General features: G+C 38.0%; 1 protein-coding gene and 1 non-coding gene across 2 annotated transcripts in view; both read right to left on the bottom strand.

Moving 5' to 3' along the window:
• Positions 1–737: 737 nt before the first annotated feature.
• On the bottom strand, positions 738–810 carry TRNAG-CCC (transfer RNA glycine (anticodon CCC)). The gene has a single exon. It is a non-coding gene; the product is annotated as a tRNA-Gly (tRNA).
• Positions 811–3,023: 2,213 nt separating this feature from the next.
• The window catches only part of LOC132507457 (cytochrome c oxidase assembly factor 6 homolog), a 28,208-nt gene continuing 13,035 nt past the window's right edge, over positions 3,024–18,196 (bottom strand). The window contains exon 3 of the mRNA XM_060126879.1: positions 3,024–3,313. Within this exon, the coding sequence (XP_059982862.1) occupies positions 3,218–3,313 (96 nt within the window). The 3' untranslated portion in view covers positions 3,024–3,217. The remainder of the gene's footprint in view (positions 3,314–18,196) is intronic.

Raw genomic sequence — 18,196 nt, 5'->3', positions numbered from 1 at the left:
TCTCTCTATACCAGTTCTAGAGCCAGACATTTCACCAAGGATCATTGGTTCCATTTATTGGTGAATACTATTAGAAATCGAGATCTGGGTGCTGGGTGTGCTCGTTGCTCCTGGACTTGTCACTGCAGGCCCTCTCAGTGGACAGAGCTAGGGGACCTGGGTGTCCACCAGCCCATGTGTGTACAAGTACTACGTCCAGATATGTTCACATAAACAGGAATTCTTCCCGCTGTCTCTGACACCAATCCAACACCACAGGGTTCATTCTAACATGCACCTCTTATTTTTAACTGATTTTTCTAACACAAACCTGGTTCTCATGACTGCAGTTTCAGAATTGCTGCACCACATCCCTGTGAAATTTAGCGATGTGCGTAGTTCTTTTCGTGTTCAGTCTTACAGAATCCAGTCAGAACTCCATTTTTCAAAGTTATTGTGGGTCAGCCCCTTTCTTATCCATCCCTTTCAGTGAGTTTGTCATATATTTATAATATTTAGATTCATTTATCATTCTTCGTTCCAAACTAGAATTCCTCCAAAATCCCGGTTGATTTCATTTTTATTTATTTACTTATTTTGAGATGGATGGGACTAATATTTTCTTTTTTTCTTCAGGCTGTGTGGGCTCTTCGTTCCTGCAGACGCACGGGCTTCTCTAGTTGCGGCCCAAAGGCTCTAGAGCGCGTGGGCTCAATAGTTGTGGCACGCGGGCTTTGCTGCAGTACGTGGGATCTTAGTTCCCCGACCAGGGATCGAACCCGGGCCCCCTGCATTGGGAGTGCAGAGTCTTAACCACTGGACCACCAGGGAAGTCCCCCTGGTTGATTTGATTTTAATGTGCACACAAAGACACTCTCTACCATGTACAGTCCTGTGGGTTTTGACAAGTGCATACACGGATGCACCACCACAGTGCCACAGGAAACAGCTTCCTGCTAAAAATCCCTTTGTGTAACCCTTTCAGAGTCGACCCCTTTCCCCACCAGCAGTGAATGCCAGGTTTCTGTTGCTATGCCTCTTCATCAGTACTTGGTACTATCAACTTTTTTTAATTTAAGGCACTCTGACAGGTGTGTAGTGATAGGTCATCACGGTTTTAATTTACTCTACAAATAATATGGAGCATCTTTTCATAATATTATTTCTAACACTATGAATAGAGTTGTGAAAATATTCACGTAATTTGCCTATTTTTTTAACTTGGGCTATTTTTAAAATAAGGGTTTGTTATTCTGGATACACGTTCTTTAATGAGATATGTGATTTGCAATATTTTCTCCCAGTTTTATCTTTTCATTCTCTTAATTGTATCTTTCACAGAGCAGAAATTTTTAATACTGATAAAGTCCAACTTAGCTTTTTTTTTTCCTCTTATGGATTGTGCTTTTGAGGTCATCATCTAAAAATTCACTTCCAGGGCTTCCCTGGTGGCACAGTGGTTAAGAATCCACCTGCCAATGCAGGGGACATGGGTTCGATCCCTAGTCCAGGAAGATCACAGATGCCGCGGGGCAACTAAGCCCATGCGCCACAACTACTGAGCCTGTGCTCTAGAGCCCGCGAGCCACAACTGCTGAAGTCTGTGTGCCTACAGCCCGTGCTCTGCAACAAGAGAAGCCACTGCAATGAGAAGCCCACGCACCACAAAGGAGATCCAATGCAGCCAAAAATAAAATAAATAAAACAAATTTTTTAAAAAGTTAAGACGTTATAAAAATTCACTTCCAAACCCCAAATCATGCAGAATTTCTCCATATTTTCTTCTGGAAGTTATATAGTTCTATATTTTACATTTAAGTCTATGATCCATTTTGAGTTTTTTTTTTGTTTTTTTTTTTTTAACAAGGTGCAGTTTATGTCAAGGCTCTTTTTGTTGTGCATGGACATCCAATTTTTCCAGCACCATTTGCTGAAAAGATTATCCTTTACGGAATCGCCTTTTCACCTTGTCCAAACTCAGTTGACTCTAACTGTGTGGGTATATTTCTGGGCTCTGATCTGTTCTACTGAACTATGTGTCTATCCTTCTGCCAATACCATACTATCTTAATCACTGTAGCTTTACAATAAGCATTAAAATCATATAATATGAATCTTCCAATTTTGTTCTTTTCAGAATTGTTTTGGCTATCTTAGGTCCTTTGACTTTCCATACAAATTTTAGAATCAGCTTGGTAGAATCTACCAAAAATCTTGAGATTTTGATTGGGGTTGTTTTGAACCCATAGAACAAACTGGGGAGAACTTAACAGTAAATTAACAACACTGAGTCTTCTAATCCATGAACACTGTACCTCTCCCCAATTAAGTTGATCTCTGATTTCAAGTGTTCTGTAGTTCTCAGGATATAGGTCCTGCACATACTGTTAGATTTATATCTAAGTATTCCTTTTATTTTTAGTTTTTTTAATGTTATTGTAAATGGCACATTTTAAATTTTATTTTAGATTCCAGCTGTTCATTGCTGGTATACACAAATATGATTTTCTTTTGTATATTGACCTTGTTTCCTGCCACCTTTCTAAGATTCACTTATTAATTCTAGGTGCTCTTTTTGTCGATTCTTTGGGATTTTCTACAGAGATAATCATATTGTCCATGAATAGAGCCAGTTTTATTTGTTCCTTCCCATTTGTGTGCTTTTTTTCTTTTGAGGTAGCTAGGAATCCAGTACCATGTTGAATAGGAGAAGTGAGGATATCCTTCGCTTGTTACTGATTTGAGGGAAAAAGCATTCATTGTCTTATCATTAACTATATTAGCTGTAGGGTTTTTTGTAGATCGCTTTTATTATTTTACCCGTATATTTTAAGTTGAACCTTCTTCCATTCCTCAGTTTTTTCTGTCTGTATTAAAATGCTAACTCCCAGGACAATGGCAAATCTTATTTTTTTCAGTGGTTATCCATATCTCTATCAATAATAGTATTTGCCTACTACCCATCCTCCAACAACAAAAAAGGTACATGTTTTCATAAGCTTTAATTTTGTTTTTTCTTAAAATATGTTTTTTACTCAATTAAGCATATTTCATACCATTTTATTTCAAGTCTGTCTTTTGAAAAATGGAATCTTGTTACTTGACCATTTAAATTAAGAGTTGTATATTTGGAACAAGCATTGGTGTTTGCCATCATTCAAACTACTGTTGTCATATAGAGCATTTTTGAATGTCCAGAAAAAATTATTTCAACCTTTCTGAAATGTTCAGGAACAGCCTAGGACTTTGCAGCTGTTTTCGGAGGCTGGAACTCTCCTGCTTCAAATTTTTCTTTGAATTTTAAGTAGTCTCTTCTTTTATCAAAATATTTTATCTGTTGAGAAAAAAGGGTCTGAGATAAGGGCAAGCTATGCAGCTTAAACAAAAGCACAGATTTAAATGTAACTAATTGTTCAATATAAATCATGTAAGTGGCCTAAGTAATATATATTTAAAACCATTTTGAATCAGTGCATCTTATGTATAAGAGTCTCTAAAGAATAGACCAAGGAGTCCTAACCCTTTTTGGGTTACTGACCCTGTTGAGAATTTGAGTGCCCTGTGCACCTTCTCAAGAAGTATACGTGCTTACACATGTGAAATGTACTATGCAAGTTCACAGTCCATAGGACTCTCAGGTCATAAGACTTCATGATTTAGAACTCCTGCAGCTCGGGGTCTCTTCCCTCCGCCGTCACGGAACTCCCCGGAGGCCAAGGGGAGGGCGGCCTCACTGAGGCTACCGGTTCTGGAGGGGCCCCGGCGGCCAAAGCCGCGACACTCGTGTGGACAGCGGGCCGGAGATTTATCCTGTAATAAAATACCGTCTATCGAAAGACGTACATGTGAACACTATCTTTTTTTGCAGTTTATAAATCTTGGTTGCAATTTACTCACAGAACTGAGCTTTGGAACTTCCAGGCCCAGCATGGAATGCAGTTTTTCCACAAGTAATACACCAGAAATACATCTACACGTGGAACAACTCCTACAGAACACCTACCGAACGCTGGCAGAAGACCTCAGACCTCCCAAAACACAACGAATCATCACAAGTTGAGGAGGTGGACTTTGAGAGCAAGATTTCTGATATTTCCCCTTTTCCTCTTTTTGTGAGTGTGTATGTGTATGCTTCTGTGTGAGAGTTTGTCTGTATAGTTTTCCTTCCACCATTTGTCCTAGGGCTCTATACATCCTTTTTTTAAAAATTTTTTTTCTCCTATTTTATTACTTTAATAACTTTATTATATTTTATCTTACTTTATTTTATTTTACTTTATCTTCATTCTTTCTTCTTTTCCTTCCTTCCCTCCTTCCTTCCTCCCTCCCTCCCTCCGATGCTCCCTCCTTTCTTTCTTTCTTTCTTTCTTCTACTAATTCTTTCTTTCTACTTTTTCTCCCTTTTATTCTGAGCCATGTGGATGAAAGGTTCTTGGTGCTGCAGCCAGGAGTCAGTGCTGTGCCTCTGAGGTGGGAGAGCCAACTTCAGGACACTGGTCCACAAGAGACCTCCCAGCTCCACATAATATCAAACAGTGAAAATCTCCCAGAGATATCCATCTCAACACCAGCACCCAGATTCACCCAACAACAAGCAAGCTACAGTGCTGAACATCCTATGTCAAACTAGCAAGACAGGAACACAACCCCACCCATTAGCAGAGAGGCTGCCTAAAATCATAAGTCCACAGACACTCCAAAACACACCACCAGACGTGGACCTGCCCACCAGAAAGACAAGATCCAGCCTCATCCACCAGAACACAGGCACTAGTCCCCTCCACCAAGAAGCCTACACAACCCACTGAACCAACCTTAGCCACTGGGGGCAGACACCAAAAACAAAGGGAACTACGAACCTGCAGCCTGCAAAAAGGAGACCCCAAACACAGTAAGATAAGCAAAATGAGAAGACAGAAAAACACACAGCAGATGAAGAAGCAAGATAAACACCCACCAGACCTAACAAATGAAGAGGAAATACGCAGTTTACCTGAAAAAGAAATAAGAATAATGATAGTAAAGATGATCCAAATTCTTGGAAATAGAAGAGACAAAATGCAAGAAACATTTAACAAGGACCTAGAAGAACTAAAGATGAAACAAACGATGAACAACACAATAAATAAAATGAAAAATACTCTGGATGGGATCAATAGCAGAAGAACGGAGGCAGAAGAACGGATAAGTGACCTGGAAGATAAAATAGTGGAAATAACTACTGCAGAGCAGAGTAAACAAAAAGAATGAAAAGAACTGAGGACAGTCTCAGAGACCTTTGGGACAACGGTAAACGCACCAACATTCGAATTATACGGGTTCCAGTAGAAGAACAGAAAAAGAAAGGGACTGAGAAAATATTTGAAAGGATTATAGTTGAAAACTTCCCTAATATGGGAAAGGAAATAGTTAATCAGGTCCAGGAAGCACAGAGAGCCCCAAACAGGATAAATCCAAGGAGAAATACGCCAAGACACATATTAATGAAACTGTCAAAAATTAAATACAAAGAAAACATATTAAAAGCAGCAAGGAAAAAAACAAAAAATAACACACCAGGGAATGGCCATAGGTTAACAGCTGATCTTTCGGCAGAAACTCTGCAAGCCAGAAGGGACTGGCAGAACATATTTAAAGTGATGAAGGAGGAAAACCTGCAAGCATCATTACTCTACCCAGCAAGGATCTCATTCAGATTTGATGGAGAAATTAAAACCTTTACAGACAAGCAAAAGCTGAGAGAGTTCAGCACTACCAAACCAGCTCTACAACAACTGCTAAAGGAACTTCTCTAGGCAAGAAACACAAGAGAAGGAAAAGACCTACAATAACGAACCCAAAACAGTTAAGGAAATGGAAATAGGAACATACATATCGATAATTACCTTAAATGTAAATGGACTAAACGCTCCCACCAAAAGACACAGATTGGCTGAATGGATACAAAAACAAGACCCATATATTTGCTGCCTACAAGAGACCCACTTCAGACCTAGAGACACATACAGACGGAAAGTAAGGGGATGGAAAAAGATATTTCATGCAAATGGAAACCAAAAGAAAGCTGGAGTAGCAATTCTCATAACAGACAAAATAGACTTTAAAATAAAGACTATTAGAAGAGACAAAGAAGGACAGTACATAATGATCAAGGGATCAATCCAAGAAGAAGATGTAACAATACTAACTACTTATACACCCAACACAGGAGCACCTCAACACATAAGGCAAATACTAACAGCCATAAAAGGGGAAATCGACAGTAACACATTCATAGTAGGGGACTTTAACACCCCACTTTCACCAATGGACAGATCATCCAAAATGAAAATAAATAAGGAAACACAAGCTTTAAATGATACATTAAACAAGATGGACTTAATTGATATTTATAGGACATTACACCCAAAACCAACAGAATACACATTTTTCTATAGTGCTCATGGAACATTCTCCAGGATAGATCATATCTTGGGTCACAAAGCAAGTCTTGGTAAATTTAACAAAATCGAAATTATATCAAGTATCTTTTCCGACCACAATGCTATGAGACTAGATATCAATTACAGGAAAACATCTATAAAAAATACAAACACATGGAGGCTAAACAATACACTACTTATTAATAACCAAGTGATCACTGAAGAAATCAAAGAGGAAATTTAAAAATACCTACAAACAAATGACAATGGAGACACGATGACCCAAAATCTATGGGATGCAGCAAAAGCAGTTCTAAGAGGGAAGTTTATAGCAATACAATCCTACATTAAGAAACAGGAAGCATCTCGAATAAACAACCTAACCTTGCACCTCAAGCAATTAGAGAAAGAACCAAAAAAAAAAAACAAATTTAGCAGAAGGAAAGAAATCATAAAAATCAGATCAGAAATAAATGAAAAAGAAATGAAGGAAACAATAGCAAAGATCAATAAAACTAAAAGCTGCTTCTTCGAGAAGATAAACAACATAGATAACCCACTAGCCAGACTCATCAAGAAAAAAAGGGAGAAGACTCAAATCAATACAATTAGAAATGAAAAAGGAGAAGTAACAACTGACACTGCAGAAATACAAAAGATCATGAGCGATTACTACAAGCAACTCTATGCCAATAAAATGGACAACCTGGAAGAAATGGACAAATTCTTAGAAATGCACAACCTGCCAAGACTGAAACAGGAAGAAACAGAAAATATGAACAGACCAATCACAAGCACTGAAATTGAAACTGTGATTACAAATCTTCCAACAAACAAAAGCCCAGGACCAGGTGGCTTCACAGGCGAATTCTACCAAACATTTAGAGAAGAGCAAACACCTATCCTTCTCAAACTCTTCCAAAATATAGCAGAGGGAGGAACACTCCCAAATTCCTTCTGCGAGGCCACCACCACCTTGATACCAAAACCAGACAAGGATGTCACAAAGAAAGAAAACTACAGGCCAATATCACTGATGAACATAGATGCAAAAATCGTCAACAAAATACTAGCAAACAGAATCCAACAGCACATTAAAAGGATCATACACCATGATCAACTGGGGTTTATTCCAGGAATGCAAGGATTCTTCAATATACGCAAATCTATCAATGTGATAAACCATATTAACAAATTGAAGGAGAAAAACCATATGATCATCTCAATAGATGCAGAGAAAGCTTTTGACAAAATTCAACACCCATTTATGATAAAAACCCTGCAGAAAGTAGGCACAGAGGGAACTTTCCTCAGCATAATAAAGGCCATATATGACAAGCCCACAGCCAACATCATCCTCAATGGTGAAAAACTGAAAGCATTTCCACTAAGATCAGGAACAAGACAAGGTTGCCCACTCTCACCACTCTTATTCAACATAGTTTTGGAAGTTTTAGCCACAGCAATCAGAGAAAAGAAGGAAATAAAAGGAATCCAAATGGGAAAAGAAGAAGTAAAGCTGTCACTGTTTGCAGATGACATGATCCTATACATAGAGAATCCTAAAGATGCTACCAGAAAACTACTAGCGCTAAGCAATGAGTTTGGTAAAGTGGCAGGATACAAAATTAAGGCACAGAAATCTCTGGCATTCCTATATACTAATGATGAAAAATCTGAACGTGAACACAAGAAAACACTCCCATTTACCATTGCAACAAAAAGAATAAAATATCTAGGAATAAACCTACCTAAGGAGACAAAAGACCTGTATGCAGGAAATTATAAGACACTGATGAAAGAAATTAAAGATGATACAAATAGATGGAGAGATATACCATGTTCTTGGATTGGAAGAATCAACATTGTGAAAATGACTCTACTACCCAAAGCAATCTATAGACTCAAAGCAATCCCTATGAAACTACCACTGGCATTTTTCACAGAACTAGAACAAAAAATGTCGCAATTTGTATGGAAACACAAAAGACCCCGAATAGCCAAAGCAACCTTGAGAACGAAAAAAGGAGCTGGAGGAATCAGGCTCCCTGACTTCAGACTATACTACAAAGCTACAGTAATCAAGACAGTATGGTACTGGCACAAAAACAGAAAGATAGATCAATGGAACAGGATAGAAAGCCCAGAGATAAACCCACGCACATATGGACACCTTATCTTTGATAAAGGTGGCAGGAATGTACAGTGGAGAAAGGACAGCCTCTTCAATAAGTGGTGCTGGGAAAACTGGACAGATACATGTAAAAGTATGAGATTAGATCACTCGCTAACACCATACACAAAAATAAGCTCAAAATGGATTAAAGACCTAAATATAAGGCCAGAAACTATCAAACTCTTAGAGGAAAACATAGGCAGAACACTCTAAGACATAAATCACAGCAAGATCCTTTCTGACCCACCTCCTAGAGTAATGTAAATAAAAACAAAAATAAACAAATGGGACCTAATGAAACTTCAAAGCTTTTGCACAGCAAAGGAAACCATAAGCAAGACCAAAAGACAACCCTCAGAATGGGAGAAAATATTTGCAAATGAAGCAACTGACAAAGGATTAATCTTCACAATTTACAAGCAGATCATGCAGCTCAATAACAAAAAAACAAACAACCCAATCCAAAAATGGGCAGAAGACCTAAACAGACATTTCTCCAAAGAAGATATACAGACTGCCAACAAACACATGAAAGAATGCTCAACATCACTAATCATTAGAGAAATGCAAATCAAAACTACAATGAGATATCATCTCACACCAGTCAGAATGGCCATCATCAAAAAATCTAGAAACAATAAATGCTGGAGAGGGTGTGGAGAAAAGGGAACCCTCTTGCACTGCTGGTGGGAATGTGAATTGGTTCAGCCACTATGGAGAACAGTATGGAGGTTCCTTAAAAAACTACAAATAGAACTACCATATGAAACAGCAATCCCACTACTGGGCATATACCCTGAGAAAACCATAATTCAAAAAGAGTCATGTACCAAAATGTTCATTGCAGCTCTGTTTACAATAGCCCGGAGATGGAAACAACCTAAGTAAGTGTCCATCATCGGATGAATGGATAAAGAAGATGTGGCACATATATACAATGGAATATTACTCAGCCACAAAAAGAAACGAAATTGAGCTATGTGTCATGAGGTGGATAGACCTAGAGTCTGTCATACAGAGTGAAGTAAGTCAGAAAGAAAAAGACAAATACCGTATGCTAACACATATATATGGACTTTAAGAAAAAAAAATGTCATGAAGAACCTAGGGGTAAGGCAGGAATAAAGACGCAGACCTCCTAGAGAACGGACTTGAGGATATGGGGAGGGGGAAGGGTGAGCTGTGACAGGGCGAGAGAGAGTCATGGACATATACACACTAACAAACGTAGTAAGGTAGATAGCTAGTGCGAAGCAGCCGCATGGCACAGGGATATTGGCTCGGTGCTTTGTGACAGCCTGGAGGGGTGGGATAGGGAGGGTGGGAGGGAGGGAGACGCAAGAGGGAAGAGATATGGGAACATATGTATGTGTGTGACTGATTCGCTTTGCTGTGGAGCAGAAACTAACACACCATTGTGCGGCAATTGTACCCCAATGAAGATGTTAAAAAATAAATAAATAAATAAATGAAAAAGATATGAAGGCAACAATAGCAAAGATCAATAAAACTAAAAGCTGGTTCTTTGAGAAGATAAACAAAATAGATAACCCACTAGCCAGACTCATCAAGAAAAAAAGGGAGAAGACTCAAATCAATAGAATTAGAAATGAAAAAGGAGAAGTAACAACTGACACCGCAGAAATACAAAAGATCATGAGAGATTACTACAAGAAACTCTATGCCAATAAAATGGACAATCTGGAAGAAATGGACAAATTCTTAGAAATGCACAACCTGCCAAGACTGAATCAGGAAGAAACAGAAAATATGAACAGACCAATCACAAGCACTGAAATTGAAACTGTGATTACAAATCTTCCAACAAACAAAAGCCCAGGACAAGGTGGCTTCACAGGCGAATTCTACCAAACATTTAGAGAAGAGCTAACACCTATCCTCAAACTCTTCCAAAATATAGCAGAGGGAGGAACACTCCCAAATTCCTTCTGCGAGGCCACCATCACCTTGATACCGAAACCAGACAAGGATGTCACAAAGAAAGAAAACTACAGGCCAATATCACTGATGAACATAGATGCAAAAACCCTCAACAAAATACTAGCAAACAGAATCCAACAGCACATTAAAAGGATCATACACCATGATCAACTGGGGTTTATTCCAGGAATGCAAGGATTCTTCAATATACGCAAATCTATCAATGTGATAAACCATATTAACAAATTGAAGGAGAAAAACCATATGATCATCTCAATAGATGCAGAGAAAGCTTTTGACAAAAAGAGTCAAGTAAGTCAGAAGGAAAAAGACAAATACCGTATGCTAACACATATATATGGAATTTTTATTCCATTATATGGAATATATTCCATTATATGGAATGCTAACACATATATATGGAATTTAAGGGAAAATAGTGTCATGAAGAACCTAGGGGTAAGACAGGAATAAAGACGCAGTCCTACTGGAGAACGAACTTGAGGATATGGGGACGGGGAAGGGTGAGCTGTGACAGGGCGAGAGAGAGTCATGGACATATACACACTAACAAACGTAAGGTAGATAGCTAGTGGGAAGCAGCCGCATGGCACAGGGATATTGCCTCGGTGCTTTGTGACCGCCTGGAGGGGTGGGATAGGGAGGGTGGGAGGGAGGGAGATGCAAGAGGGAAGAGATATGGGAACATATGTGTATGTATAACTGATTCACTCTGGTATAAAGCAGAAACTAACACACCATTGTAAAGCAATTATACCCCAAGAAAGATGTTTAAAAAAATTAAATACAAAGAAAACATATTAAAAGCAGCAAGAGAAAAACAACAAATAACACACCAGGGAATCCCCATAAAGTTAACAGCTGATCTTTCGGCAGAAACTCTGCAAGCCAGAAGGGACTGGCAGGACATATTTAAAGTGATGAAGGAGGAAAACCTGCAACCAAGATGACTCTACCCAGCAAGGATCTCATTCAGATTTGATGGAGAAATTAAAACCTTTACAGACAAGCAAAAGCTGAGAGGGTTCAGCACTACCAAACCAGCTCTACAACAACTGCTAAAGGAACTTCTCTAGGCAAGAAACACAAGAGAAGGAAAAGACCTACAATAACGAACCCAAAACAGTTAAGAAAATGGGAACAGGAACATACATATCGATAATTACCTTAAATGTAAATGGACTAAACGCTCCCACCAAAAGACACAGATTGGCTGAATGGATACAAAAACAAGACCCATATATTTGCTGTCTACAAGAGACCCACTTCAGACCTAGAGACACATACAGACGGAAAGTAAGGGGATGGAAAAAGATATTTCATGCAAATGGAAACCAAAAGAAAGCTGGAGTAGCAATTCTCATAACAGACAAAATAGACTTTAAAATAAAGACTATTAGAAGAGACAAAGAAGGACACTACATAATGATCAAGGGATCAATCCAAGAAGAAGATATAACAATTGTAAGTACTTATGCACCCAACATAGGAGCACCTCAACACATAAGGCAAATACTAACAGCCATAAAAGGGGAAATCGACAGTAACACATTCATAGTAGGGAACTTTAACACCCCACTTTCACCAATGGACAGATCATCCAAAATGAAAATAAATAAGGAAACACAAGCTTTAAATGATACATTAAACAATATGGACTTAATCGATATTTATAGGTCATCACATCCAAAAACAACAGAATACACATTTTTCTATAGTGCTCATGGAACATTCTCCAGGATAGATCATATCTTGGGTCACAAATCAAGTCTTGGTAAATTTAAGAAAATCGAAATTATATCAAGTATCTTCTCCGACCGCAACGATATGAGAGTAGATATCAATTACAGGAAAAGATCTGTAAAAAATACAAACACATGGAGGCTAAACAATACACTACTTATTAATAACCAAGTGATCACTGAAGAAATCAAACAGGAAACTTAAAAATACCTACAAACAAATGACAATGGAGACACGACGACCCAAAATCTATGGGATGCAGCAAAAGCAGTTCTAAGAGGGAAGGTTGTAGCAATACAATCCTACCTTAAGAAACAGGAAGCATCTCGAATAAACAACCTAACCTTGCACCTCGAGCAATTAGAGAAAGAACCAAAAAAAAAAAAACAAATTTGGCAGAAGGAAAGAAATCATAAAAATCAGATCAGAAATAAATGAAAAAGAAATGAAGGAAACAATAGCAAAGATCAATAAAACTAAAAGCTGGTTCTTTGAGAAGATAAACAAAATAGATAACCCACTAGCCAGACTCATCAAGAAAAAAAGGGAGAAGACTCAAATCAATAGAATTAGAAATGAAAAAGGAGAAGTAACAACTGATACCGCAGAAATACCAAAGATCATGACAGATTACTACAAGCAACTGTGCGCCAATAACATGGACAATCTGGAAGAAATGGACAAATTCTTAGAAATGCACAACCTGCCAAGACTGAATCAGGAAGAAACAGAAAATATGAACAGACCAATCACAAGCACTGAAATTGAAACTGTGATTACAAATCTTCCAACAAACAAAAGCCCAGGACAAGGTGGCTTCACAGGCGAATTCTACCAAACATTTAGAGAAGAGCTAACACCTATCCTCAAACTCTTCCAAAATATAGCAGAGGGAGGAACACTCCCAAATTCCTTCTGCGAGGCCACCATCACCTTGATACCGAAACCAGACAAGGATGTCACAAAGAAAGAAAACTACAGGCCAATATCACTGATGAACATAGATGCAAAAACCCTCAACAAAATACTAGCAAACAGAATCCAACAGCACATTAAAAGGATCATACACCATGATCAACTGGGGTTTATTCCAGGAATGCAAGGATTCTTCAATATACGCAAATCTATCAATGTGATAAACCATATTAACAAATTGAAGGAGAAAAACCATATGATCATCTCAATAGATGCAGAGAAAGCTTTTGACAAAAAGAGTCAAGTAAGTCAGAAGGAAAAAGACAAATACCGTATGCTAACACATATATATGGAATTTTTATTCCATTATATGGAATATATTCCATTATATGGAATGCTAACACATATATATGGAATTTAAGGGAAAATAGTGTCATGAAGAACCTAGGGGTAAGACAGGAATAAAGACGCAGTCCTACTGGAGAACGAACTTGAGGATATGGGGACGGGGAAGGGTGAGCTGTGACAGGGCGAGAGAGAGTCATGGACATATACACACTAACAAACGTAAGGTAGATAGCTAGTGGGAAGCAGCCGCATGGCACAGGGATATTGCCTCGGTGCTTTGTGACCGCCTGGAGGGGTGGGATAGGGAGGGTGGGAGGGAGGGAGATGCAAGAGGGAAGAGATATGGGAACATATGTGTATGTATAACTGATTCACTCTGGTATAAAGCAGAAACTAACACACCATTGTAAAGCAATTATACCCCAAGAAAGATGTTTAAAAAAATTAAATACAAAGAAAACATATTAAAAGCAGCAAGAGAAAAACAACAAATAACACACCAGGGAATCCCCATAAAGTTAACAGCTGATCTTTCGGCAGAAACTCTGCAAGCCAGAAGGGACTGGCAGGACATATTTAAAGTGATGAAGGAGGAAAACCTGCAACCAAGATGACTCTACCCAGCAAGGATCTCATTCAGATTTGATGGAGAAATTAAAACCTTTACAGACAAGCAAAAGCTGAGAGGGTTCAGCACTACCAAACCAGCTCTACAACAACTGCTAAAGGAACTTCTCTAGGCAAGAAACACAAGAGAAGGAAAAGACCTACAATAACGAACCCAAAACAGTTAAGAAAATGGGAACAGGAACATACATATCGATAATTACCTTAAATGTAAATGGACTAAACGCTCCCACCAAAAGACACAGATTGGCTGAATGGATACAAAAACAAGACCCATATATTTGCTGTCTACAAGAGACCCACTTCAGACCTAGAGACACATACAGACGGAAAGTAAGGGGATGGAAAAAGATATTTCATGCAAATGGAAACCAAAAGAAAGCTGGAGTAGCAATTCTCATAACAGACAAAATAGACTTTAAAATAAAGACTATTAGAAGAGACAAAGAAGGACACTACATAATGATCAAGGGATCAATCCAAGAAGAAGATATAACAATTGTAAGTACTTATGCACCCAACATAGGAGCACCTCAACACATAAGGCAAATACTAACAGCCATAAAAGGGGAAATCGACAGTAACACATTCATAGTAGGGAACTTTAACACCCCACTTTCACCAATGGACAGATCATCCAAAATGAAAATAAATAAGGAAACACAAGCTTTAAATGATACATTAAACAATATGGACTTAATCGATATTTATAGGTCATCACATCCAAAAACAACAGAATACACATTTTTCTATAGTGCTCATGGAACATTCTCCAGGATAGATCATATCTTGGGTCACAAATCAAGTCTTGGTAAATTTAAGAAAATCGAAATTATATCAAGTATCTTCTCCGACCGCAACGATATGAGAGTAGATATCAATTACAGGAAAAGATCTGTAAAAAATACAAACACATGGAGGCTAAACAATACACTACTTATTAATAACCAAGTGATCACTGAAGAAATCAAACAGGAAACTTAAAAATACCTACAAACAAATGACAATGGAGACACGACGACCCAAAATCTATGGGATGCAGCAAAAGCAGTTCTAAGAGGGAAGGTTGTAGCAATACAATCCTACCTTAAGAAACAGGAAGCATCTCGAATAAACAACCTAACCTTGCACCTCGAGCAATTAGAGAAAGAACCAAAAAAAAAAAAACAAATTTGGCAGAAGGAAAGAAATCATAAAAATCAGATCAGAAATAAATGAAAAAGAAATGAAGGAAACAATAGCAAAGATCAATAAAACTAAAAGCTGGTTCTTTGAGAAGATAAACAAAATAGATAACCCACTAGCCAGACTCATCAAGAAAAAAAGGGAGAAGACTCAAATCAATAGAATTAGAAATGAAAAAGGAGAAGTAACAACTGATACCGCAGAAATACCAAAGATCATGACAGATTACTACAAGCAACTGTGCGCCAATAACATGGACAATCTGGAAGAAATGGACAAATTCTTAGAAATGCACAACCTGCCAAGACTGAATCAGGAAGAAACAGAAAATATGAACAGACCAATCACAAGCACTGAAATTGAAACTGTGATTACAAATCTTCCAACAAACAAAAGCCCAGGACAAGGTGGCTTCACAGGCGAATTCTACCAAACATTTAGAGAAGAGCTAACACCTATCCTCAAACTCTTCCAAAATATAGCAGAGGGAGGAACACTCCCAAATTCCTTCTGCGAGGCCACCATCACCTTGATACCGAAACCAGACAAGGATGTCACAAAGAAAGAAAACTACAGGCCAATATCACTGATGAACATAGATGCAAAAACCCTCAACAAAATACTAGCAAACAGAATCCAACAGCACATTAAAAGGATCATACACCATGATCAACTGGGGTTTATTCCAGGAATGCAAGGATTCTTCAATATACGCAAATCTATCAATGTGATAAACCATATTAACAAATTGAAGGAGAAAAACCATATGATCATCTCAATAGATGCAGAGAAAGCTTTTGACAAAAAGAGTCAAGTAAGTCAGAAGGAAAAAGACAAATACCGTATGCTAACACATATATATGGAATTTTTATTCCATTATATGGAATATATTCCATTATATGGAATGCTAACACATATATATGGAATTTAAGGGAAAATAGTGTCATGAAGAACCTAGGGGTAAGACAGGAATAAAGACGCAGTCCTACTGGAGAACGAACTTGAGGATATGGGGACGGGGAAGGGTGAGCTGTGACAGGGCGAGAGAGAGTCATGGACATATACACACTAACAAACGTAAGGTAGATAGCTAGTGGGAAGCAGCCGCATGGCACAGGGATATTGCCTCGGTGCTTTGTGACCGCCTGGAGGGGTGGGATAGGGAGGGTGGGAGGGAGGGAGATGCAAGAGGGAAGAGATATGGGAACATATGTGTATGTATAACTGATTCACTCTGGTATAAAGCAGAAACTAACACACCATTGTAAAGCAATTATACCCCAAGAAAGATGTTTAAAAAAATTAAATACAAAGAAAACATATTAAAAGCAGCAAGAGAAAAACAACAAATAACACACCAGGGAATCCCCATAAAGTTAACAGCTGATCTTTCGGCAGAAACTCTGCAAGCCAGAAGGGACTGGCAGGACATATTTAAAGTGATGAAGGAGGAAAACCTGCAACCAAGATGACTCTACCCAGCAAGGATCTCATTCAGATTTGATGGAGAAATTAAAACCTTTACAGACAAGCAAAAGCTGAGAGGGTTCAGCACTACCAAACCAGCTCTACAACAACTGCTAAAGGAACTTCTCTAGGCAAGAAACACAAGAGAAGGAAAAGACCTACAATAACGAACCCAAAACAGTTAAGAAAATGGGAACAGGAACATACATATCGATAATTACCTTAAATGTAAATGGACTAAACGCTCCCACCAAAAGACACAGATTGGCTGAATGGATACAAAAACAAGACCCATATATTTGCTGTCTACAAGAGACCCACTTCAGACCTAGAGACACATACAGACGGAAAGTAAGGGGATGGAAAAAGATATTTCATGCAAATGGAAACCAAAAGAAAGCTGGAGTAGCAATTCTCATAACAGACAAAATAGACTTTAAAATAAAGACTATTAGAAGAGACAAAGAAGGACACTACATAATGATCAAGGGATCAATCCAAGAAGAAGATATAACAATTGTAAGTACTTATGCACCCAACATAGGAGCACCTCAACACATAAGGCAAATACTAACAGCCATAAAAGGGGAAATCGACAGTAACACATTCATAGTAGGGAACTTTAACACCCCACTTTCACCAATGGACAGATCATCCAAAATGAAAATAAATAAGGAAACACAAGCTTTAAATGATACATTAAACAATATGGACTTAATCGATATTTATAGGTCATCACATCCAAAAACAACAGAATACACATTTTTCTATAGTGCTCATGGAACATTCTCCAGGATAGATCATATCTTGGGTCACAAATCAAGTCTTGGTAAATTTAAGAAAATCGAAATTATATCAAGTATCTTCTCCGACCGCAACGATATGAGAGTAGATATCAATTACAGGAAAAGATCTGTAAAAAATACAAACACATGGAGGCTAAACAATACACTACTTATTAATAACCAAGTGATCACTGAAGAAATCAAACAGGAAACTTAAAAATACCTACAAACAAATGACAATGGAGACACGACGACCCAAAATCTATGGGATGCAGCAAAAGCAGTTCTAAGAGGGAAGGTTGTAGCAATACAATCCTACCTTAAGAAACAGGAAGCATCTCGAATAAACAACCTAACCTTGCACCTCGAGCAATTAGAGAAAGAACCAAAAAAAAAAAAAACAAATTTGGCAGAAGGAAAGAAATCATAAAAATCAGATCAGAAATAAATGAAAAAGAAATGAAGGAAACAATAGCAAAGATCAATAAAACTAAAAGCTGGTTCTTTGAGAAGATAAACAAAATAGATAACCCACTAGCCAGACTCATCAAGAAAAAAAGGGAGAAGACTCAAATCAATAGAATT

This window comes from Lagenorhynchus albirostris, chromosome 16, assembly GCF_949774975.1.
Source record: "Lagenorhynchus albirostris chromosome 16, mLagAlb1.1, whole genome shotgun sequence".
In the NCBI taxonomy this organism is placed as follows: Eukaryota; Metazoa; Chordata; class Mammalia; order Artiodactyla; family Delphinidae; genus Lagenorhynchus; species Lagenorhynchus albirostris.
This window is presented reverse-complemented; position numbering and strand designations above follow the sequence as displayed.